The following is a 25,995-nucleotide window of genomic DNA, read 5'->3' on the forward strand; positions in this document are numbered from 1 at the left end:
ATCAATTTTCATTCCGGCCTGTCATTCTAGATCATCATTCTAAATAAAGTTCTTAGGATTCCGAATTAAGTTCTTGGTATTCCGGAATAGGTTCTTTGTATTATGGACGTACAATACCATTCCAGTTTCTCTAGAAAACATAGTTCCAAACTAAAAAAATGGTTCTAAACACACTCAGAGCTACTTAAATGTAGAATTTATATGTACAACATAAAAAAACATGCAAAAACTGGACATTTTGGACTCGTTCTTAGTATTCCGAAATAAGTTCTTCATGTTCCGGACCTACATGACCATTCCTGATACTCTAGAAAACATAATTTTGTACTAAAAAAAACGGGTATAATACACTCTACGCTACTTAAATGCATATTTTATATGTGCAACAAAATAACATAAAAAACTGGACATTATGGAGCTGTTCAACGTATTCTGGAATACATATACTTGTGTGAAAACTCAAATGCAAGTAACTTAAAGAGTAGAAATCACTTGGTTTAACGAATCGATGCTCGGAAATAGGTCCAAAAGCGGAGAAAACGAACTTTGGAATTTGAGAATCTGGAACACGTATTCCACTTTTTTATGTGTGGGATCCATATATATAACATTATGCTACAATATTCGGCTTGGGCCCGTTATCTTGGTTCAGAATGACCAATTCTTGACCAAGTGGTTACTTTTGGAAAAAAAAAATTGATTAGTTTTGGTTAATACCAAGGTTTTGAAAAACGGACTCGAGACTGAACCGGCCTTTTTACTATCGGTTCGATGGTTTGATTTTTCCAACCGGTTAGACCGGTCTCAAAAATTGGAAAAACTAGATGATATCATAAATACATTGTTATTAATTTTAAATAAATAAAAATACAAAAATAGAAAAAAAAATTAAAATTCCCTGTTTTATCGGTTTTTACTGGTTCGACCGATTTTTATCGGTTCACTGACATGCGGTTTTTTTGGCCTCTAAGAACCGGTTTCAAAAACAGTTCGCAGTTAAACCGGCCAGTCCGATCCGGTTTTCAAAATACGGTTAAATACAACTCAAATTGGGTTAGTTTACTCAATTTCTCGATTTTATTTGATTAATTTTAACAAAATACCCATGTTATAAAACAAGTGACGTCAAAAAAAAAGGAAAAAACTGTTTTGAGAACCAATTTGAGGGTTCAAAAACGGGGAGAACCGTTAAATTTCATAGAGTTTTAACGAAAATTCAAATTTGAAATTCAGGAAGGTAGTTCAAATCCCACAAGAATCTCCATGAAAACGGCTTTACAAAAGTTATATCCCCATTCTTGAAGAAATCAAAACACTACGACGACGACCCCACCACCATGAAAAGTTTACCCAAATCGATTTACAATGATGAAGATCTCGACGACCCACTTCAAAAACAATTAAAGAGACTTGAAGAAGAATGGGACTGCATCAAACAATCGATTTCCAGATCTAATCGCCGGAACTCCACCAACGACTCAGTCGCCACCGTCGACCACCGTCTCTGTGAAATGTACGACAAATCTCCCAAAGAACTCATGTCGTTGTTACAGCATGAAAATTCGCCTTCAGAAGAGGACTTCTGGAATTCAAGACACCATGATCGAGTCGCAATTGAAATAATCAAAGAGCGTGAGGCTGATTTCGATAATGGTAAGTTTAAGGGAAGAAAACTTTTTGAAGAATCGGAAGTGGATTCGGAAGATGACGGTGGAGGAAGAGTCACACACGGTGAGGCTTCGGAAATGGACAACGAAAGTGAAGTCTGTACAGAGTTTTCTTACAAGGCTTCCGAAAATCATGATGGGAACTACAATCAACTTACAGATTCACCACCGTCTGATATGGCGGAGAAGGGTGTGGCTGTGGTGATGGTGAAGAACGCCGGTGGAAGTTGTGGTTATGTTCGAAGATTGATGGTATGTGTAGTTGTAATGCTATTTGCCCTTGGAATTTTTGCATTCAAATGTCGCGGTGAAGATGAACAAATTCTAGTCCCCACATGATCTAGGAATCGCAAAAGAAAACGAAAATGGCCCTTGAAATGAATTCCGTAGATTTATGTTTGCTTGTCTTCATTCTTTTATTTGAATGAATTCTCTTGGTGGCACTTTCTACAGTTGATTTATTTGTATTATTCTATCTTAATGTCATTTTCATCCCCCTTTTGTCTCTTTTTAACTTAATAAACTTAATGGGTTAAGCTAGTATGTTGTTAAAACCAATGAATATTGTGAACGGATGTGATTCTTCTTCCACTTAAAAATTATTTCATCCACATAAACTATATGTTTCAGTGACCATTTATGATTGTTAATGTCATTTAGTTAGTTTTTTCAGTTTAGAAAAACCCAAAAATCATGGATACATAGCTAAAAATATATCCCACTAACAATTAAAACAACAAACAACGATAAAATCACATATCCATAGCTAAAAATATAAGTTACATCTCTGCAATAAACTCAACTCAACCAAACAGACTATAACCAAAGCCGAAAATGACAAATTCAAGAAACATAATTCCAACAATAAGAAAAGTAACAAAAGTAGACATGATCCGGGTGTACTATCTCTACTTAGTTTTAGAAGGCTCAATCTTGACAGTGGTAGCACCATCAGTCAACGGGTTGAGTTCATTCCAAGCATCGATCCATGTAACCATGGCATCTCCAAGCTTCTCAAAGTAAGGATCAATTGGGCCAAGTTTCTCCTTCACAAGCTTTGAGAGCTCAATGTAGCATTTTTGTGGGGTTGTGCATTCTTTCGGGAGAACAACAGATTGAAAGAATGGAATAATGTCTTCTTGCCAATAAATACCTTTGTATTCTTTCTTCAAGTTCACAAATGGGTTGCTTGCTTTGCTATGCCAAATGTATGGTAGCCCTGTTTTCACCCCTAGCCCCAAATGGTCACAAATCACCTACAAATTCACCATAATTCTATTAACATTATAAACAAAAAAAAAAGTCTTTTATTTTCCTCTTCTTTTTGGTGTTTTTAAAAATATGGTACCTTAGCACACCATCCAGCCCACATGTCGTCATATCGACCAATGGGCTGGCCGTCTCCCATGAGCCCAAAATACATAGCAGGCCCAATGAGTTCCCTATGGAACCCAAGGTTCATCCCACACATAGGGAAAAGTGTCTGTTTCGGTATGGTCATCACAGCATCCACATACCTGAAAAAACATGACTTAATCCAGTAAGATCTTCTCATTTAATCCTAATTGCTCATAAACTTATTCTCATATCACTTTATCAATACCTGGTGTTGCGCTCACGAGGCTTGACAAGTTGAGTAGGGGCATCATAGTCAGGGATGTTGAGCCAAAGGCCATGAGAGATGGCAGTGGTGGCACCTTCTCTTAAGCTGAAGGGGTAACCCCTAACAAAATCTGCACCTTCCCTGTATGGATCATACAATGTGTTGAAGAAGAAGGGTGTTGCAGGTGTCAACAAGTTGTGGATGTGTTGTGCCAATGCATTGATCTCTTGCCCAGTTGGATCTTTAGCAACCTTCAAATTTAAAGTTGAATAAAATTTGTAATTTATGTACATAAGTAACATAACAAGTTAAGTCATCGCTTTCAAATGACATATGCCATTTCATTAATCGTATAAAGAATTATGGTAGTTTATGAACAAGATCCATAAATTAGGGTTCTAGGGATTTGACATCTTTGAACTTGGTGCTAATTTACTATTCTTGGTCAATGAATTTTGGGGTTTTGCGGCTTTTGCCCACTTTTGGAGTCAGATGTACTTTCCTAATTGGACGTAAAAGTCAAAATTATTTGATTTTTGAATCAAATCATCTACTTCAGGTCCCACGGACCGAAAAATGGTAATCGTACGGCTAAGAATAGATCTTATTGTCCAATATGTTTAGCACGTGTCACAATCTGGTGACAGTCTACGATAACAACCTGATCTAGAGGGCATTGTATTTTGAATTTTCCCTAGCCATCGGCATTCGGCAACAGTAGTCTGGAATTCCGGTGGAGATCTAGAGAAGACTTTTTAAGATTTTGGACTCAATGAGTCAACTCGGTAAATAAAAGGGGAAATTAGAGTTAACTTACGAAGCAGTCGTCGTCAATGGTGAAGATGTATTTCTTCTTGGAGACAAGGAATCCGAAGCATCGACAAGCGGAATCCTTGAAGGAAATGCAACTGGACTTAGGGCCAAGGATCCGATTGATATCGTTACGATTGTAGAGTTCGTAATCGAATCCTTCAGGTACATGGATCTTCTTCGTTGGATCTCCATCTTGGACGATGATCAGATGGTATGGCTGGAAGAAAGGTCTCCACTGCTCGAGGAAATCGAGGTTTCTGATGGTGGGTATGACGATATCCAACTCGTCAACCAACGGCGGCTTGACGACGGATGCAGGGACGGACATGGCGGAGATCGGAGGTGGTTGATTAGTGTGAATTTTGGTGATTGAGAAGGGGGTATTTATGAGAAAGCAGGTAGCGTGTGTAAGAGCAAGCCTGTACCCTGTAGCGAGTAGCGAGGAAGAAGTGAATGTGGGTCACATGGGCGATGCTATGTTTAGGAATATTATGGGCAAGAATTTTATGATAAAATACTTCACTTTACCAAAAATACCGACTACGAATTTTAAAATACTTCAACTTTACCAAAAATACCGACTGCATAAATGTACGAAATAGTCAAATAGTATTCATATTATTTACTTATTTAGTTAGTAACTTGGAGCTTGTTGCCGTTTATACATTATGTTTATGAAAAACTTTTATGATTATCAGAAACTTTAGTTATTTTTTTTACAAGATCTATCGTTAAATCTATATTTATTTTTAAAGGATTATTATTTTGACCAACTATTGTAATTTTAGCGGTTTACATATACATTTCAAGAATAAAAGGGTGACAGACGGGTGTTGCCGTGTGGGGTAGCGGATAGGGTGTTATCACAAAGTAGGAGAGGGAAATTAGCAGAAAATTGTGTGTGGTGATAGAAAAATTGATGACACTAATAAAAGGAACATGTAGATTGATTTTTCGCCGTGAGAATATAATATAGTCATTTTGTGATGCTTTTAAAAAATGAACAACTAAATGATATTTTTTTTATCTGGTATTATGTTGGCGAGGTGAGATGAATGGAAAATTGATGATGGCCATAAAAGATAAATAGATTTAACGTGTATAAAAAATTAGGCTAATGGTAAATTGTGTACACAAATGTAAGTGTAAGGGTGTTTCCTGAAAACAAATATGAGTTTAATGGTGTTTCTTAAACATTTAATAAGCTATAATGTTGTTGAGCAATAAATATCAGTTTAATGATAAATTGTTTTGAAAAAACTAAATGTATACAAAAATGATAATTTATTAATTTTCCTAAAGTATTATGTCAAATATCAAATCAAGCAATGATTTGTTTCTATTTCTAACAACGACCTTCCGGTATACCGAGCACGAAAGGCTCAGTGGTTGACGTGGCAACGAGAATCGTTCGTGTACACCACCCCTATACACCGTTATCCTTCATATTCGTTGTCGATTGTGGTGGGCAGGACGAAGGAGAACGCCCAATCATTCTCTTCTACTCTCTCTGACTTCTTCTTCCCCGACTCTTCTTTCTCTCTCTTCGTGGTCGTGGTGAGTACCCCAGTTCTTTGGGTGGTTCGTGGTTGCTGATTTGGAAGCTCTCCACGACCCTTGCTCGTGGAGAGCATTACGAATGGCCTTAGTGATAGTGTCAGAGACAATTATGAAACTTTTTCATAATTTCTTAGATGATGACTAAGATGCTCACCAATCTTATTAGATATGAGTATCTTATTCTTTTTCCTAGTTGATTATCAAACCGCTTTATGAAAACTCTGAAAACCTAGAAGGTTCCAGTCTCAATGTTTATTCAGATAAAAATGTTCATACGAAGTCAGTTTTACTATGTATTGTGGTTTATCTAAATGGTCCATTAGTGTGAACTAATTCCAACGTATATTTACATTACAAAGTAATGCATTAATCATCTATCTCGATAAACGTGATTTACATTTACCATAAGACTTACAACCAAATGGTATCCACGATCTAATATAACTAGATACTTGATAATGTATTTCATGTTTACATGTTCAAGGCAATGAGTCCGCAAATACATTTTATCAAAACCTTTGGATGTACTCGAATGTCGAATCAGTATGTATTGTGGATAGTCTGAATGGACCATTAGTCAAAACTAATTCCAACAGATATTCATGCAATCACATAGTGGTTTTATCATCTGTCATGACAAATAGGAGTCACATTAATCATAAGATTTGTTGTCAAATGAATTCCAAAGTCATATCCATTAGACTTTTAACAATGCAATACTTACTTTCAAGAATATGATGTTGGATTAAGGTGTCTAAGGTTCTAACTAAATTGGTATAATGTTGATGAATAAAAGTAAAGTCCTTTTTGGGTTACCCTTATAACTAGGAAATAAATTGGATTGATCAAAGGGGAGACATAAAATGAATTGTTAATATATTAATTATAAATTATTAATCAATGATTTGTTAATTTATTATATGAATAACAAATTAATTAGAAATAGATGGAATTAGTTAATTATTAATTAGAGTTAATCTATAATTAATTCATGATTAATTGAAATTAATTAAAGACGCTAGGGGTTTCCAGAAGAATTCTTGGCATGGACGGTTTTGGGAGCGTCTTTAGGGTTTCCAGAAGTGTCACATCCCCGACCAGCGGTGGAAATCGTTAGGCAGCGCGACGTTAGGATGTTGGATCACAGTCATTAAACATACATTGAACAATACAAAATAATATGTGACATAAATATCCCTTCCATTGTAAAGTATATAAATTACATGGTAAGATGCTTGTGAAAGTACTAAAATTCTAACATAACTAAATATCTTGATACGTAAGCATCTCAGTAGACTTCAAGTAGTTCCATCAATCAACTGTTACTATAGGAAATGAAATCTTCGATTTCCTAAGAATATATGTGGCTTTTGAAAGGTCAACATAATGTTGATGAGTTCACAAGTTTTTGATAATGTAGAAAATACTTATTGTCTTTCGAGTAGAATTTTTGTTTATGAATATAATATTATATCTCACTATTTATCCTTAATCCAATGTTTTTCATCCTTTGGAATTGTTTATGATATCTTGTTGTATCCTATGGATATTTGTTTGGATATATGCAACTCGGTTACAACATTCACTAGGGATGTACCTTCCTAGCATTCTTTTATTGTTTATGAACACACTTCCCCAACTTCTTTACGATATTTATATTTTTCTGAATATTATTAGTTTCCTTGACTCGTAACCGTGAGTTTGTGTCTATTGTTACTACCCCTTTGAGGCGTCCCTTCAACGGTAGTTTTAATTAGCTTATGATAATGATTGGATAGGGAAAGCTCCCTCGTTGCCAAAACACCTCACGAGATGTGGATAGGGAAAGCTCCCTCGTTGGCACATATCAAGGTTTGGGGTTGCAAGGATTTCGTAAGACGAGAGGCTCACGACAACTCGAACCTCATAGTGAGCGGTGTATTTTCATCGACTACCCCCAAAAGTCCTTTGGATATCTCTTCTATAGACCAAGTGACAATGTTGTCTTCGTTGCGAGGAGAGGGGTTTTCCGAGTGTGAGAAGTCATAACCCAAGAGAACAGTGGGAGGCAAATTGATCTTGAAGAGCTTCAAGAATCAAGCGATGAAGGAACCTCTAATGCTGGCACTCAACCCAAGGAGGAAACTCTGGTTGAACCAATTGACGAGTCCCTACCTCTTAGACGTTCCAGTAGAGTTAGTGTTCCACCCGTCTTGTATGGTTTTCATATAAGGAGTGAGGGTGATACGTTTATTAGTGATAGTACACTAGTAAATTTGGATGAACCTAACAACTACAAGGAAGACATGGCAAGCCCGGAGTCTGCGAATTGAAAAGAGACTATGGACAACGAGATTCAGTCCATGTATGACAATCAAGTTTGGAACTTGGTTAACAATGTACCAAGTCGTAAGAATGTCGGGTGCAAATGGATCTTCAAGAAGAAGACCGATATGGATGGGAAAGTACACACATATAAAGTGTGATTGGTTGCGAAGGGCTTTACTCAAACTCCCGGAGTTGACTATGATGAGACCTTCTCACCAGTAGCGAAGATAGAGTATATAAGGGTTATGCTAGCCATAGTTGCGTTTCATGATTATGAAATATGGCAAATGGATGTCAAAACCGCTTTCTTTAATGGAAAGTTAGCTGAAGATGTTTGCATGAGTCAACCAAAGGGTTTTATTGATGCAAAACACCCTAATAGAGTGTGTAAGCTTGAGAAATCCATTTATGGATTGAAACAAGCATCTTGTAGATGGAATCCTTATTTCGATGAAAAAGTCAAAGAGTTTGGTTTCTCAAGAAGCGAGGATGAGTCCTGTGTGTATGTCAAAGCCAGCGGGAGTGTAGTTAGCTTTCTCGTTTTGTATGTCGATGACATATTACTCACAGGAAACGACGTTCCAACCCTGCAGGAAGTTAAGTCCTGGATTGGGAAGTGTTTCGCTATAAAAGACCTCAGAGAAGCTGCCTATATTCTTGGGATAAGGATAGTGAGAAACAGAAGTAAAAGGGTAATAGGACTTAGTCAAAGTACTTACTTGGATAGAGTACTAACGCATTTTAGTATGGAGAATTCCAAGAAAGGGGAGTCACTAATCCAAAGCAATACCAAATTGAGTAAGACTCAAAGTCCGAGTACCGAAGCCAAGAGAGCAGAGATGAGCCGAGTACCTTATGCTTCCATAGTTGGCTCGATCATGTATGATATGAATTGTACTCGCCCTGATTTGGCCTTCGCTTTGAGCATGGTCAGCAGATATCAAGGGAACTCTGGTAGAGCACATTGGACCGCAGTCAAGAATATTCTTAAGTACCTTCGGATAGGGGTGAGCGCGGTGCGGTTCAGTGCGGTTATTAGCTAAAACCTCACCACTAACCGCAAATGCGGTTAATCCATTTTCAAAACCGCATGGTGCGGTTATTTTGCGGTGCGGTTAGGCGGTTATTTTTGCGGTGCGGTTTTGTTTTTTTTTTTGTGTTGCGGTTATTAACCGCATGAATTTGGTGTCATTATTTTGTGTGGTTTTTAACCACAGTTTAGAGCTTAAACGGTTTTAAGAGTTCAAACATATTACTTGTAATAATATAAAAAAACTTAAGGTATAAGAAAATTAACTTAAATTACAAACAACTAATATCTTAAAAACATCAAACCAATAGTAAGTAACAATAAATATCTTAAAATTGTCTAATTTCTCCATTTTTTTAAAGTTAAACGTAAAATACTTTTGTCTTCTGGTATTTATCCATCTTTCATCCATGAAACCTGTCTTATTTTTAATATTTAATATGTTAATAATTAATAAAACAAATTGTATATAATATATACGGTGCGGTGCGGTTTTTTTTGCGGTTTTTGAAAACCAATAACCGCACCGCAAGTTTGCGGATTTTGGAAAAAAGAAAACCTCACCATCGGTTTTTATTGCGGTTAATCGGTTGCGGTTTATGCGGTTTTTGCGGTTAATTTTTGTTGCGGTGCGGTTTTGGCTCACCCCTACCTTCGGAGGACTAAGGAATGGTTTCTTATCATCGGTGGGAGTGATGACTTGAGAGTGCGAGGGTATAGTGACACCAATTTTCAGACCAACCGAGACAACTTACGCTCTCAGTCGGGTTGGGTCTTTACCCTCAGTGGGGGAGTAGTGACTTGGAAAATTTCCAATCAGGAGACCGAAAGCTGATTCAACATGCGAATTAGAGTACATAGCAATGAGCAAAGATTCAAAGGAGGCAATACGGTTGAAGAACTTCATCGGAGACCTTGGAGTTTTGCCAGCCATAAAGGAACCTATGGAGATTTTCTACGATAACGAAGGTACGGTTGCCTTAACCAAGGAACCGAGGGATCATGGCAGATCCATGCATATCGACAGGAAATATCATTTCATTAGACATCGGGTAGAAGAGTGACTCCTCGTAGTAAAGAGGGTATCATCAGAAGAAAACCCAGCAGATCTCCTTACGAAGGGACTAAGTAGGGTTAAGCACTTGCAACATGATAGGAGCATTGGGCTGAAGGACGATATTAGTTTTAGTGATTAGATAGCCATAGAAACTTGTAATAGATAAATTATAATTGACATTTTGATGATTAAATAAAGGAGTATTATTTATGAGTAATGTTACTATCTTATGTTAATTATTTACTATTGTTTCATTTTGCAAGTTTTGACTTCCTAAATAATAAGATTATTTAGACTATCCACAATCGCTCATACTTTGGAAGTAGGTATGAAAGAAGATTGTCATTAATTAGTTTGTAGATTGTCTAAGTGTTTAGACATAGCAAAGGTTTGCTGCAACGTTCATGAATGCTCTTGAAATATGATTTGAGTATTGGATTAAACTCGCTCTCACTTGAATCACTTCATGTAATTAATCACGAGTAATTATGAGACGATAATATCATATAGTCGTTAAACCTAGATATATGGTTTATTGTTTGCGAGTTGGTTGTGCATTGATAATGCGTAAACGCATCAGTAACTTGATGTTATAAAACACATTGTTGTGTATGATTTGATGAGTAAATAGTAAATGCATATAAGTCGAAGTTTATCTGTTCCTTTTATCCTATGAGGATAAAAGCAATATCTTGGGCCCCTCGATGATTTTTTTGACTTATGTGTCGGGCCCGGTCAGGACTGAGTTGATGTGTTCAATTAAGTTCTATGTCAGACAAATCAGAGATCGAGAAACAAACTGCTAGACAATAAGTATGACTATGTTTCATGTGATTGTCCACAGGATATATTGAGAATGGAGGACTATATGATCCCTTATCTAAAGGACGTGTCAGAGTTCGACAACGGATTTTGAAAGCTACGATTGCTAATCAGATTTTGAAGTCGTACTTGCATCTATAGTTATTAGACTTATCCAACTAGGAGAGTGTTGGATTAAGTGTCTAAGCCCATAACTATATTTGGTATGTACTTGACCCGGTTGTAGCATGGTCCTTTTGGGTTGCCTTCACCAAATCCACTTGACTGGATGAATAATATATAAAAAGGTTATTATGGTTTATTAATATATTATATGAGTAATATATTAAAAGAGAAATCATATTGTTTAGTTCATATTGGTCAAGAATTAATTAGGAATTAATTTTGTTATCAAAAGATATTAATTCAAACCTAGGGGACTGATATTGTAATTATTGGATAGTTGCAAAATAGGGTAAGGAAACCCTAGAGATAGGGTGGACGAATTCTTTGGGATAAGGCCTTAAGAATTCGTCCAAGGTATGGATTCCAAAAGATTCTTTTGGGCTGCTATAGCCTAAGCAACCGGATAAGTGCTTGACTGAAACCCTAACTCCTCACCTATATAAGGACCATTCTGGCTACCAATTTTTGGCTACACATATAACCCTAAGAGTTCTAGGAGCCAATTTTTAACGTTCCCCTCTCTCTCTTGCCGTCTCCAATTGTTTTGGTGCTTGTGATCTATTAGAGGCACAACATTTGAGGTGCTAAGGTTCTCAAAGGCTCAAGTTCTTCAAGAAACAATCAAGGTAACTTTCTAATTAGTTTATTATATATGATTTCGATTAGGGTTTATGCAAGTCTTGGACAATTATGCACGTACAAGTAAAAAAACATAGATCCAAGCATTAGGGTTTGCATGAACACCATAGAAATGTTGTTTTGCTCAAAACCTATCAGTGTGTAGATTTGGTTAACCTGTCAACGATCACCCAGATGGTGTCAAGTCCACCCATTGTCTTGGGTAACTTGGTTATGAAGTCCATGGTTCTCCGTTCCCACTTCCACTCGAATATCTCTGGTTGTTGCAGCAAATTAGGCACTTGCCCACATAGGCAGTGATTTTGACTTTCATGTCACCAATAAAGTTTCTTGAGGTCCATATACATATTGTCTGAACTGGGATGCACGGAGTATCGAGTCTTCTGAGCCTCGTTCATGACAACATCTCTGAACCCACCGAACTTCGGTGTCCATATCCGATTCATGAGATAACGAACTCCGTCCCTTGATTTCTAGATTTTTATCCATTCCTATTAAAGATTCACCTGCGACATTTTCAGGTTTCAAGTGTAACATCCCAAATTTTGAGTCCAAAAATTTCTTTTTTAATTAAGTAACTTATAAAACCACTTACTGAAAACATTTTCGATATCATATCAATCTATAAAACCATAATAAACATGTCTCAAAATCATAACATTGAACAATAATAAAATCATAGTACATTCCCATGAATCTCAAAATGTGTAACCATGTGTGTGTATGTGATGCGCTTCTACGGCACCGACTCCTTCCCCTTCGAGGAAGAGGTATCTGAAACCCAAAACTGAAAACTATAAGCACAAAGCTTAGTGAGTTGCCCAAAATACCACATAGCATACATAACATATTATTCATACATGTTATACATATCAAACATGTGATAGCAAATGCTATGTGTCAACCATAGTCTTGCCATTATGCCACAAGCAGTATCATGGTCTTCCTTGTTAGGTCGGGGGCCAAAACCCTAGGTCTTACAGACAAGTTTCGGGAGTCACTTACTAATCTTCCATGCAAGCATCACAAAGACAACTAACGTACAATCTACAACTACTTATCTACTTAACTGCCAGAGTCCACACTTTGGTCTTGCATACAAATTTTCCAAGAGCCACCTTTGGGTCTTCCGTACAAATGCCAAGGGCCACCCCCTAGTCTTCCTACAATACATAAACCAATAGGGTCGGCATTGGTGCCTCGATCTATAGAATAGTGATGAGACTCACCTCGCACTGCTGAATCACACTGATAATCCCTGACAGTTGGTCCGACAATCCCCCGAACTATCAATAACCAATAATACCCAATTAACAATTGGAATCAAATCTATATCCTTCATCCATACTTAGGGTAAAAGACCATTTTACCCCTTATATATTTATCAAAAACACGACAGGGCGCGTCGTGTGTCCTGCGATTCAAGTTTCTTTGATTTTTGAAAATGGTCGGTTTTTAATCATGTGCATATAACATAAAATTATGCATCCGATACCACTATTGAGTTTTCTATGCAACTATACATTATATTAAGGAAACATAAACATTCAAAAATAATCCTAAATGTACATGCACCCTAGGATTTAAGTTTCACTATTATAGCAATGTACTTTTAAAACTAAATATTTGAACTATCAAAAGGGATATGATTACTAACCTCTCATGTATAATCATATATACTTGATCCACTTGAAGATCTTGAACTCCTTGCAATCGGTTGGAAGGACTAACACCCAAAGTAGAATGTCTCTAATGACTCACATCCAAAAGACTAAAACACTAGAATATTTAGGAGAGAAGATACTAGAGTAATATGATTCTCTAATTGTAGGGAAGGCTAGGAACAAAATTAATGAAGGACATGTTGGATTAAGTGTAAGGTCTTAACTAATTTGGTATAATCTTGATGAATAAAAGTAAAGTCCTTTTGGGTTACCCTTATAACTAGGAAATAACTTGGATTAATAATAAGTTAGATAAATGATTTGTTAATCTATTATATGATCAATATGTTAATTAGAAATAGTAATAATTAATTGAGAATTAATCAGAATTAATTTGGAATTAGTTATGGGCTAATTAGAATTAACTAAAGGTACAAGTACCGGACTACAATTATTCAAGAGTTGAGAAAATGAGAGGATCTAAAACTTTCCTAGGGGTAGACGGTTATAAGGAGCTCTTTTAGGGTTTCTGGAAGCCTTATAGTCAGATAAAGAAACATAATTTGAATAAGAATAAAATACCATTATTTGATTATTCAAATTTAGAGTTTCTAGGTTATCTAGCAAGTATAAATATAGATGCCCCTAACTAAATTTGAAGACTACCTCTTATAACCAAAAAATTCAAAAACCGTCCACCTTCTTTAGGGTTTCTGAAATGCTCATCTTGTTCAACTTTTGAACAATTAACATTCACACCCTACACTTTTAATCAATTTCTGATTAATTCTAATTAAAACCAATTAACTAATTATCTTAATCTATCAAATCTATTCTCGCTATTTTAGCTCTTGAGGGCAACCCAAAATAGATTTTGTACTTATTCCCAACATTATACTAATTTAATTATGACATTGAACACTTATTTCCAACATTTTAGTTGATAAAATTCCCCTATTTTATTTTATTTTTGTTGTTTATTTAAGGATATCAAAACCATATAATTTAACAAAAGGTATTAAATAGTTAATTTATTTCTTTGTAGATTTTACATGTGATTTATGTATAATATCTTTCAATATATATAACATCATTTAATTTTATTTATATAACTCTACTAGGTGAGAGAACCGAGGAAACCATTATTATAAGATAGACAATCAAAGTAGATTGATAAAATTTAAAAAATAAAATAAAAATTCAATACTATACTATATTGAAAAATGATTGTCAATGTAAGATGATATTATAATGTTAAAAAAAGTTTTAAGTTTGTAACGGAGTAGATAGTGTTCGGTGTCAAACTGTATTTAGAGAATAATGTTTAAATTAAATTATATTCAATACCAAAATGAAATAAATTGATTAACTAGTTACTAATGTTTTGCAAGAATTATATGTATCAAAATAAAAAAAAAAAACATAAAATATATTATTAAGATATGTTTTTATGTATAACAATTTGTTAATAATAATAATTTAATAAAATATTTACGTATGCTAACGTTGTAACCGTTGATTACACTTTTCAATATTGACATTTTAATTAAAATGTTAATTGTTTAAAATGAAATTAACTTATTGGATAAAAAAATTTAAGTTTTCATTTTATTATATATTCATATCGTGTAAAATCATGGCTAAAACTAATGTATATATACTTAATTTGATTTAAATTTTTAAAAAGAAAATAATAGAATTAAATAAAAAATGAATAATTAAAAAAAAATATGTTAGGATGTCATGTGTCACCTGATAAATAAAAATGAAAATTAAATATAAACTTTAGAAAAATAACATGTTATATATATATATATATATATATATATATATATATATATATATATATATATATATATATATATATATATATATATATGGTTGAGATCGGTTGAAACTTAAAGTTTCCGAGAATCCGAGAACTAAAAATGGAGCGTTGGATCAAAAGTAATTTGTTAAGGACATGATCGTCATCTTACCAATCTCATTTAATGTTTAATTTATTTGTGTTATTTAATAGATTAATATAAATGTATAAAATTTAACAAAATAACTCAAAATTTCGGATTTATTTTAATATATATATATATATATATATATATATATATATATATATATATATATATATAATTTTTGATTTTTTAAAAAAATAGATCCTTCCTAGATCCTTAGCCCTAACTAGCATGCAATTCTCATAAAGCTGATACACATATAATAGGCACATAAGACATCCTTCCTAGATCCTTAGCCCTATTCTAGCATGTTGTTCTTCTGAAACTGAATCTGATATTGATAACATAAACTTGTATGGGTATTTTGGGAATACTTACTTGAGCTCGGTTGATTGCATGCACCACACCCTTTTTCTATTTTCAAAGTTCTTCTCTTGCTAAAAATTCTTTTTGCATTCCTAAAACTCTTTTCTTTTTAAGTTTTTTTTTTTTTTTTTTCTAAAACTCTATTCTTTATACTTTTTCTAAAATTGTTTTCTTTTCTCAAATTCTTTTGTAACCATGGTTTTTCTCTTGAAAACTTTATACCACTTCCTTAGTTTGAGTTCAGACACACTCGGGAGTGCGCCCAAATACCTCAAACCAAGGCTCTGATACCAACTTGTAACATCCCAAAAATACAGTCTGAAAATTTCTTTTAAAATTAGTAATAAAACCATATCCATCAAACGTCAGATAAGAATCATAAAGAATGTATCTCAAAATATCTTAACATCTGTCAAATATATCAGAGTATAAACATCCCAGGCTGAACAAACGGTGTGTGCACTGCAATCTTCCCGAGCTCATCTTTTGAAAACTGAGTACCTAAAACCAAAACTGAAAACCGTAAGCACGAAGCTTAGTGAGCTCCCCCAAACTACCACATACCATACAATAACATATAAAGCATCTACTGGGCCTTGCCCACTGCATCAGACCGAAGTCCGGAAACTAACCAGACCCTTGCCCTCTGCATCGGACCGAAGTCCGGAAACTGCATCGGACCGGAGTCCGAAACTAACCAGGGCCTTGCCTTCTGCATCGGACCGAAGTCCGGAACTGATTGGGACCTTGTCCCCTGCATCGGACCGAAGTCCGGAACTGACTGAACATAACATAGCATAAACATATCAACTAGCATGAATACATATACTGCATACTGCATCGGAACAGAGTCCGGAACACATAACACAAACATGCTTGAATCACAAAGACATCAAGCACTCTAACTACTGCATCGGACCGAGGTCCGGAACTAACTGAACATAGCATAACATAATCATAGCATATAATATAAATATATATACTGCATACTGCATCGGACCATAGTCCGGAACACATAACTCATACTATGTCTGTATCACAAAGACACCAAGCATACTGAACTACTGCATCGGACTGAAGTACGGAACTACTGCTAACTAAACGGGCCGGCATTGTGGCCGTAGACCCGTTCCTACTGGAAGGAAACTCACCTCACACTGCTGAAGTACCGTAGACACAATCCCACACTGCTGAAGTCCCGCAGACTCCACCCCAACTGCTGGCTGACAGATTCCCGAACTGTCAACACCAAATAACACCCAATTAATAATTGGGTTCTAACACATAACTAAAAATGCATGCTTTGGATAATTACTACATTACCCCTAGCTTGGCTTACCCAAGCCCAAGGCCCAATCCATAGGCCCAAAGTCAACTAGGGATCAAAGCCCGACATATGGCCTAATTTTCCAAATTGGGCCCGAACCTCTACATGGACTTCCCTTAAAGCCCAATTGATCAGTCCAGTCCAACATGTATCATTCTAGGGCCCAATATCATACAACCATCTAGGCCCCAACTATGGCCCATCTATGGCCCAATTTTCCAAATTAGGCCCAATCCTTCATATGGGCCTTACCCTAAAGCCCAACTAATTACTCTAGTCTATTTGATTATTCTCGGATGGCCCAACACAAAGCCCAAGTGAAATTAGGGTTTCACATCAAATGATAACTAAGGTTAAGTGTTTCTTACTTAACCCACTAAGGACTTAACACACTAGGGACTTAATCCATTAAGTCCTTTATTGCTTAGATTAATTTTTGCCAATGGTTATTATTTAATATTCACTTATTAAATAATTTTTGTGTGTGTGCTGATAATCTCTCAAATATTAGTATTTTCTCAATTGGCCCATTAAGGACTTAATCCATTAAGTCCTTTAATCTACTAGATAAATTGCATGGAATAATTTGGGCTTAATTCACAATCCTATCCCAATGGTCCACAAGTGGCCCAATTAGTCTAAGGCCCAATACTCATAATTAGGGTTTTCCACCCAAGCATGGCCCAATAGGCCCAAAACCAATCTCTAAGCCCATTAGGGTTTGCTAGCGAGGCACCACCCGCTAAGTCGAAACTTCGATAAATCATAACTTCCTCATACGAAGTCAGATTTGGGCGTTCTATATATATTCGGAAACCTCGTTTCAACTACTACAACATTATCCAAAGATATTAAGTTTATTTTACACTTAAATTCTGATGCTTATTTTTATTCTTAATTAATCAAACCACATAATTAAGCAATTAAGCACAAAACACATAATACTCAAATAATACATTCTTATTATTTCAAAACGGGTTACAAAGGTTAACCTAGACTATTACATTGCTAAAAATGACAAGCCCGGAAACACAGGCGTTACATTCCTTTCATAATAGATCCCTAAATTACCAATAAAATCTTAAGCCTTCAAATCTTTTCAATTTAAGTCCATTAATTACCAAACGCACCCTGACTTCTGTAATTATGACTTTTAACTCCTCAAAACTATCGCCTCGCTCAATTATTATTCATTTTAGGGCTTCTATACATTTATTTATTTATTTTATAAACAGGGTGTTACAGATATGTTGTAAATTTAAAGTGGCATGTGGCAACTAAGTTTCTATTTTTTTCCTACTAAATTTACATCCAAAATCACCATGTTGTACATAAATTCATTGAAATGTCTCACATATAACCTTAATGAACATCATTATTGGTAAATTATGTTCATCCATCGATAACATGATAATGACACTTAGAATATCAATGTTCACTATACTTACACATATGTTAGGGAAAAAGACATTTGTTAATTTCACATGATTAATATTTCCAAACCAGTCATGTTTAGTCCTGCTCGCTAAAGATCTAATGACATTCTAGATTTCTAGTTTACTAAATTTTGTTCAAAATAAGATATTATATATGATTTACATGTCCACCATAACAAAACTTCTATTACTCTACTTCAACCATTCTTAAGCCGCAAACAATACCCATGATATGAGATTGGGATGACTTGACTAAGGGAAAGTCTATAACAACAACCATAGTGGTTATGAATGTTGCTTGCCTAAGTTCATGAGACATTGTTTGAACCTCATCAGGAACTGGGTTCAAGATTTAACACTATTTGTCATGCCTTGACAAAACATTATAGGTTGGGTCTAATGGTTTCCGTTCATAGCAACTACTTTGAATATTGACCGTATATAGTCCCCTTTTAGAGGGACACTTCATATAAAGATCACTGGTAGCATGCACACTTGTATGAACCTATATTTTCTTTGCAACATCAATTGTAACAAAATTATTAACTGAAAATAAACAATTGTTATTTAGCAAAATGCTTCTTACACCATATCCAAGAGCTACAAAACATAATTGAAAATGCTACATAACATATGCCCTGATATTGGTGAAATTTTCAGGTTAGTTATGTGAATGTTATGGGGAGGTTTATGAAGCTTTTTTTTTTGTGATCACGATCTGGACAACTCATTTTCATATATTATAAAATACAATTACAAAATCTTGGCGGTAAATGATAGAAAAGATGATTGAAAACATAAGAAATGTAATTCACATATTCCGAAATATGTGTCCGGAATGTACAAAGACAGTGTGGAATGCTTAAATATAATCTGGAATGTAAGTCTGACATTGACAACGTTAGTCTAGAATGTATGCTATTAGATTTTGAAATAATTTTACATCAGGTCTAACCAAAATCACACCAACTCCAATTCAACCAAAACTATTCGGGAAATGGACTTAATAAGGTAATTAACTTTTCGGTTTGTTTACATATGGGTAACTATCTTTTTTTGTACACATCTAGGTAACGAACTTTTTAGAGTGTTCACATATGACTGGCTATAGCAGGTTACATCCGGTCATAACAAGTTATAATGGTCATATGTGAACACTTCCAAAAAGTTTGTTACCTAGATATGTACAAAAGAAGATAGTTACCCAGATGTGAACAAACCGAAAAGGTAAGAGTAAAATACACGAATGGTTCCTGTAGTTTGGGTAATTTGTGAGTTTGGTCTCTAACTTATTTTTTAACATGGATGATCCCTACTATTTATTTTTCTTGTGCGTTTGGTCACTGTCCTACCTCAAAAGACTATTGTGCCCTTTTTAATTTATTTTTTAATTTTTGTTCTTATTTATGTATTTATTTTTTATATATTAAAAAAAATTAATAGACCTCACAAATCTGCATCTCCTCACCCTAAACCTGAAACCACATTTAAGAAATTTAAGTTGGGTCCCATTAGTCACCATCCCATCTCTCATCATCCTCAACTTCTATTTGCTTTCCATATTTAGTGATATTGACGTCTTCATCATCCCTTATTTTTTCGGTCCTTCAACTTCGACGAACCAACCCCACAACCCACTGTCTCTTCATTGAATTTTCCACCACCACAACCCAATAGAAGGGTTATTATGTTGGTTCACCGGAGTTGAATGATCGAAAAAAGAAGAGATAATGAAGACGTTGATATCATTAAAGATGGAAAGGAAAGAGCAGTTGAGGAGGATGACAGATAGAATGGTGACTGGTGGGACCAAACTTAAATTTCTCGCATGTGGTTTCGGGTTTAGTGTGAGGAGATACAAATATGTGGGGTCTACTATTTTTTAAAATATATAAAAAATAAATACATAAATAAGAAAATTAATTAAAAAATAAATTAAAAAAATGGCACAATAGTCTTTTGAGGTAAGACAATGACCAAACGCACAACAAAAATAAACGGTAAGGATCATGTAAGTTAAAAAATAAGTTAGAGACCAAATGCACAAATTACCCAAACTACATGGACCATTCATGTAATTTACTCTTATATTTTCGGTTTGTTCATATCTCTTATACATCTAGGTAACAAAGTTTTTGAAAGTATTCACATATGACCATTACGACCGGTTATGATCGGATGTAACCTGCTACAGACGGTCATAATGGGCATATGTGAACACTTCCAAAAAATTTGTTATCTAGATATGTAAAAAAAAAAAAAAGATAATTACCTAAATGTAAAAAAACGAAAATTTAATTACTTTATTAATTACATTTCCCAAACTATTCCGAAATGAAATGTTCAGAAGATAGTGGTTAGGTTTTAAAAAACCGAAAAAACTTAATTATTGTTTTATTGAAACCATTTATATGGGTTTTATGTACTTAATCGTTTTTATCTAGTCCAATAGCATGACAAACAATAAAGGCGTGCTTGTAATACGACGACGTAAAAGGGAAACGACCCTCATGCCACGTCAATCTCCACTGTCGCACGTGAGTTCTCCCTATATTAGATCTAACGGTTATCAAACACACAACACTCTGTGCTTACACTCGAGATTGAAATTTTTGAGTCGGTAAATCAGAGCTTATGGGGAAGGTATTTCTGTTCAATGCATTTGATTGGAAGCTTTCATTTCATTGAACTTCATATTCATGCATTTGAATGCTGTTTGTTTGATTTAGGAAGTACAGAAATCAGAAGTAGAGCCAAAACCGGTCGCCGATGGTAAAGAGGAATCAAAGGAGCCATCTCTACCTCCGCCGATTGTTTTAAGAGTGTTCATGCATTGCGAAGGATGTGCTAGCAAACTCCGGCGATGTCTCAAAGGATTCGAAGGTTTGTTATTTGTATCTGATCTTCGTTTATCTATTTATTTTTAATCTGAAGAAGTGGATTAATAATGTTTAACTGATAATGTGATTCGATCCAATGATATTTCAATTTTCAAAGGCTTGATTGTTTGTTATTATATCTGGCTTTAATTTCTCTACTTCTTGCTGACTTGATAGATTGGATTAATTTTTTGAAAAATAATGTGATCCGATCAGGCGTTGAGGATGTTAAGACGGATTGTAAGACGCAAACGGTAGTAGTGAAGGGAGAGAAAGCAGATCCATTGAAGGTTCTAGAACGGATTCAGAAGAAGAACCACCGGCAAGTTGAGCTTCTCTCTCCGGTACCGAAAGCTCCGGCTGATCAGCCTAAAAAAGTCGACGATAAAGAGGCGTCGAAACCTGAAGAGAAGAAAGAGGAGGTTTGGAAATTAATATATTTGTTCTGATAATCTCAGTTTCACTGAATCCAGTTTATTTGATTAGGGTTTATATATAATATCAAAACACAGGCTCCTCCACAGGTGATTACGGTGGTTTTAAAAGTTCATATGCATTGTGAAGCTTGTGCACAAGAAATCAGAAAACGTATAATGAAGATGAAAGGTAATTTCTTTTTCAAATTCTCAACACAATTTTTGATCAGCTATGAATTCCCCCTTTCCGTAATCTGTAAATCTTTTGAAAAAATATCTTTGATTTGAGCCTTTAATTCACTGAATTTCGTTCCATTACATTAACGTTAGGCTCAATTCGAGTTTGAAATGAATCAAACGTTAACGAGCGGGTCGGACGTTTGGTAAGGTTCGGGTTGGATTGGTTTATCAATGCCTTTTCTCTTTCGGTTAAAGTTTTATTATTAATTGATAAATTAAATGTCATCACAAAAACCAATATACTAGTTGGTATTCGTATGATTCTTTTGATATTTAAAAATTAAATTATATAGGGGTCTTATTGAGAATATAAATATTTGATATGCTAAATATATTAAATATCTACCTATATCCATTTTTACCCACTTTAACCCGTTTATTTTGTAAGCTAAGATTATAAATTTACTCATTTGATATTTGGAGATAGAATAGAGAGTTTGTCAAATTCATATTTTAGAATAGAGAGTTTGTCAAATTCATATATTTATAGATAAGTGCTCCAAAACTATGCATTTTTACCAAATTTGATTAAGAAAACCATGTGGAGTTGTCTATCTTTTGGCAGAAAAACCCTATATACCCTCATAAAAGTATTTTTAAGAGTTCAAAACTTCAAATAAATCAAAGTGACTCGATAGTGTAAAAAAGGTTTAAAAGTATTAAAGTGTTTATTCACTTATTATGTTTTGACATTGCTAATACTTATTAGTGTTTGGATAGTTCAAATATAAAAGTCCCTAAATACATAAATAATGAGTTTTTCATAAGTTAATTTATCTAAAATAATTTATAACTTATTTAAACTAAATTACCATACCAACCTTATCATAACCCTACATTTTTATATACTAAGATGTATTTTTTTGGACATTTTACGTGAATAAACAAAATTTGTCAAACACAAAGACTTTCTTGGCCAAAATAAAATTACTACAATTTGCTTTTTTGATAAAACCATAAGATGTTTATTTTAGCTTATAAGCTAGCTTTTGATAAGTTATTTTTAAAACAGTTTTTGAGAAGCTTAGAGTTTTTTTCAAAAACATTTCAAATATACGCTTAATTATATATAATGCTAGTTTTTAGTTACATATCTAAATTTCCATTTAGTCATTTTACATTTGCAATCTAGTTTATAAAGTATTTTTTATCAAACATTATTAATGTATAAACTAACTTTTCATTTGCAATCTAGTTTATAAAGTATTTTTTATCAAACATTATTAATGTATAAACTAACTTTTCAGTTACTCTGCTAAACATGACCTAAAAAACAATGTATTATCTTATTACGTTTTGGTATCGGATAAACTAATTCAAACATTTTTTTAACTTGATTTTAAGACCGAATAATAATAAACATTTTTATAAACAAACATAAATTGTTTCAAATAAACAAATCCCAAACACCCTTAAAATACAAAAGATTTTCTAAAAGAAAATCTTAAACTATATTCTTTATTAACCTAATCTTATAACAACCTTTTGATTTTTTTTCTTTTGAAAATGATTTTTACCATCGTAAGACAAAAGGAAAATAATGTTTTTATTTTAACCTAATAATCATTTTCTTGAAAATATTTTGTTAAGCTAATTCATTTTTTTGTGTGTGTGTGTTTGATGCCACATAATCTAATAATTACTTTTACCAAAAAATAATTATTATTTTCAAAATTCAATCCCAAACCTTAAATTTTAAATATCTATTATTTCTGTACTAATTAACCCATTTTATTATATACTACATAATATCTCCTATTATAATATAAATAATTATTTAAATCTTACTGAACAATATTTCTTTTTGAAATATCTTATTAAAAACGATGTACGCTTAAAAACTAAAATTTATTTATGAATACTTAACAAAAGTATTTCAAATAAATAAAGATTATTAGTTAGTTAAATTTTCAGAGAAAGGTTTTTGAAACAGTTAACGTTAGTTTTTGTTAAATGAAATTTGTAGAAAACATGACAAAAAGTCAAAAATAATAAATCTATGATAGAAATTAACCACTGTGAATTCTCTTACGTTTTTCCATTTATTGGCTGTATATCTCCTTTGCAATTCAATAGATCTTTTGTGCAGGGGTGGAAAGTGCAGAAGCCGATCTAAAAAGTTCAGAGGTGGCGGTGAAAGGCGCATTTGAGCCACAGCAACTGGTGGAATACGTTACCAAGAAAGTAGGCAAACAGACTGTGATTGTGATTGTGAAACAAGATCCAAAGCCCAACATACCTGAAGACGACAAAGGTAAAGATGTAAAAGTCAAGAAAAAGGAAAGCGGTGCCGATAAGAAGAAGGAAGAGAAGAAACCGGAAGAAGCCGGCGGCGAAGTAGCGGCGCAACCAAAGGAGGCGGCGAGCGGTGGAGAAGAGACGAAAGTCGTAGATTTGAGAAAGATTGAATTCAATTGTCACCAAACAAACCTTCCGAGATACGTCGTGGAATCGGTGTATGGTTATCCGGCAGCTCCACAGTTGTTCAGTGATGAGAATCCTAATGCGTGTTCTGTTATGTGAAAAGCCTGCTTCATTTCGTATGCTATTATTTTGACCCTTCCTTTCTAATTCTTATTGTACCAATCAAATAAAATTATAATATTTATAATCAAATTGAATTTCTTTTTTCACCTCCTTCTTAGGCTAACCGGTATACTATCAACGAAGCGGACCGTGGTCTAGTTGGCCACGAACCACGGACGTGCACACCGTCCCGGTTGTTCGTGGTCGACCGTGGTCGTTGCAAGTTGTGGTCGGGACAACGAATTGAAACGAGGATTGCTATTGGTTGTTTCTTTTTGGAGCCGTTGAACGGCTATTTTGGCCGTTTCTTTCTTTCTTTTTTTTTTTTTTTTTTTTTTTTTTCAAATTCAATTATAAAAACTCAATACCAAAACACATACACATACATACACATTCTACACTCAATTACACCTATGGATCCCTCGATAAATATGGAACTTTTAAAAAGTTTTGACTCGGATGACGACGTAGAATTCGTCGAGACATTCTTCAATGTTGTGCAACACGTTCACGCCGAAGAAAGTTCGAATGCAGCGCGTACAAGGGCGGTCGTCAATCGTGATCGCCAAGCCGCACACGACTTATTGGTACGTGATTACTTTGCCGATAATTGTCTTTATAATGACGACTCGTTCGAACGTCGTTTTCGTCTGAATAAGGCTATATTTTTACGTATTAGTAATGCTTTAGAATCTCGTTATGATTTATTCAAACAAAAACCCGACGCTAGAGGAAGAATGAGTTTTAGTAGTATACAAAAATGTGCGGCTGCTCTTAGGTATTTGGGATACGGTATAGCATTTGATGCATCTGACGAATACTTGAAAATATCCGAGAGGACCGCGGTTGAATGTGTAGATTGGTTTTCTGCATGTGTTTATGAGGTTTTTCACGAAGAATATTTGCGTAAACCTACTCAACGTGATATTGAGAGATTATATTCGGCTCATGAAGAGAGGCATGGATTTCCCGGTATGCTTGGCAGTCTAGATTGTACGCATGTGGCTTGGGAAAAATGTCCAACTGCATGGCGTGGTCAGTTCACTCGAGGAGATATAGGTGGACCAACTATCATCCTAGAAGCTGTTGCATCTCAAGATTTGTGGATATGGCATGCCTTTTTTGGAGTAGCGGGGTCTAACAACGACCTTAATGTTCTTGGTCAGTCTCCACTTTTCAATGATATTTGGACCGGCAAAGCACCTGATATGACGTTCACGGTAAACGGGCACGCGTACAAATATGGTTACTACCTTGGTGATGGGATATACCCGGATTATTCTACATTGATGAAGGCATACTCAGTTCCTCGAAGTGAAAAAGCAAAATTGTTTACAAAAAAACAGGAATCAGCGAGAAAGGATATCGAGAGGGCATTTGGAGTCCTTAAGCAAACATGGCATGTAGTGAAATATGCTACACGACTTTGGGATAAAGAAAGAATTAAGCGAATGGTCCTAGCATGTATTATAATGCATAATATGATTATTGAAGATGAAGGTCGAGCGATTTGCACGTATGATCCG

At 34.6% G+C, this 25,995-nt stretch overlaps 2 protein-coding genes across 2 annotated transcripts; one reads left to right on the top strand and one right to left on the bottom strand.

Annotated features, from left to right (window-relative positions):
* Positions 1-2,395: 2,395 nt before the first annotated feature.
* LOC145083225 (UDP-arabinopyranose mutase 1-like) lies at positions 2,396-4,549 on the bottom strand. Its single transcript, XM_079023366.1, has 4 exons — positions 4,088-4,549; positions 3,271-3,521; positions 3,016-3,184; positions 2,396-2,923 (listed from the first exon to the last, which is right to left on the bottom strand). Exons 1-4 carry the CDS (start codon positions 4,409-4,411, stop codon positions 2,576-2,578), a joined length of 1,092 nt encoding a protein of 363 aa, XP_078879492.1. The 5' UTR covers positions 4,412-4,549; the 3' UTR covers positions 2,396-2,575.
* A 16,359-nt stretch (positions 4,550-20,908) lies between these two features.
* Positions 20,909-24,576, top strand: LOC145083241 (heavy metal-associated isoprenylated plant protein 7-like). Its single transcript, XM_079023367.1, has 5 exons — positions 20,909-21,051; positions 21,138-21,291; positions 21,504-21,709; positions 21,800-21,893; positions 24,033-24,576. The coding sequence occupies exons 1-5, from the start codon at positions 21,043-21,045 to the stop codon at positions 24,464-24,466; spliced, it is 897 nt and encodes a 298-aa protein (XP_078879493.1). The 5' UTR covers positions 20,909-21,042; the 3' UTR covers positions 24,467-24,576.
* The last annotated feature ends 1,419 nt before the right edge of the window (positions 24,577-25,995 follow it).

Source organism: Lactuca serriola, chromosome 1, assembly GCF_051521515.1.
Source record: "Lactuca serriola cultivar US96UC23 chromosome 1, Lser_US96UC23_V15, whole genome shotgun sequence".
Lineage (NCBI taxonomy): Eukaryota > Viridiplantae > Streptophyta > Magnoliopsida > Asterales > Asteraceae > Lactuca > Lactuca serriola.

Excerpts from the sequence above, each read along its gene's own strand:
- LOC145083241 (XM_079023367.1), top strand. Across the intron at positions 21,292-21,503 it reads ATGTCTCAAAGGATTCGAAG|GCGTTGAGGATGTTAAGACG; the intron begins GTTTGTTATTTG and ends TGATCCGATCAG. Across the intron at positions 21,894-24,032 it reads ACGTATAATGAAGATGAAAG|GGGTGGAAAGTGCAGAAGCC; the intron begins GTAATTTCTTTT and ends TCTTTTGTGCAG.
- LOC145083225 (XM_079023366.1), bottom strand. The coding sequence starts at position 4,411 with ATGTCCGTCCCTGCATCCGTCGTCAAGCCGCCGTTGGTTGACGAGTTG. Across the intron at positions 3,522-4,087 it reads CCATTGACGACGACTGCTTC|GTTGCTAAAGATCCAACTGG; the intron begins GTAAGTTAACTC and ends TTAAATTTGAAG. Across the intron at positions 2,924-3,015 it reads GGGCTGGATGGTGTGCTAAG|GTGATTTGTGACCATTTGGG; the intron begins GTACCATATTTT and ends GTGAATTTGTAG.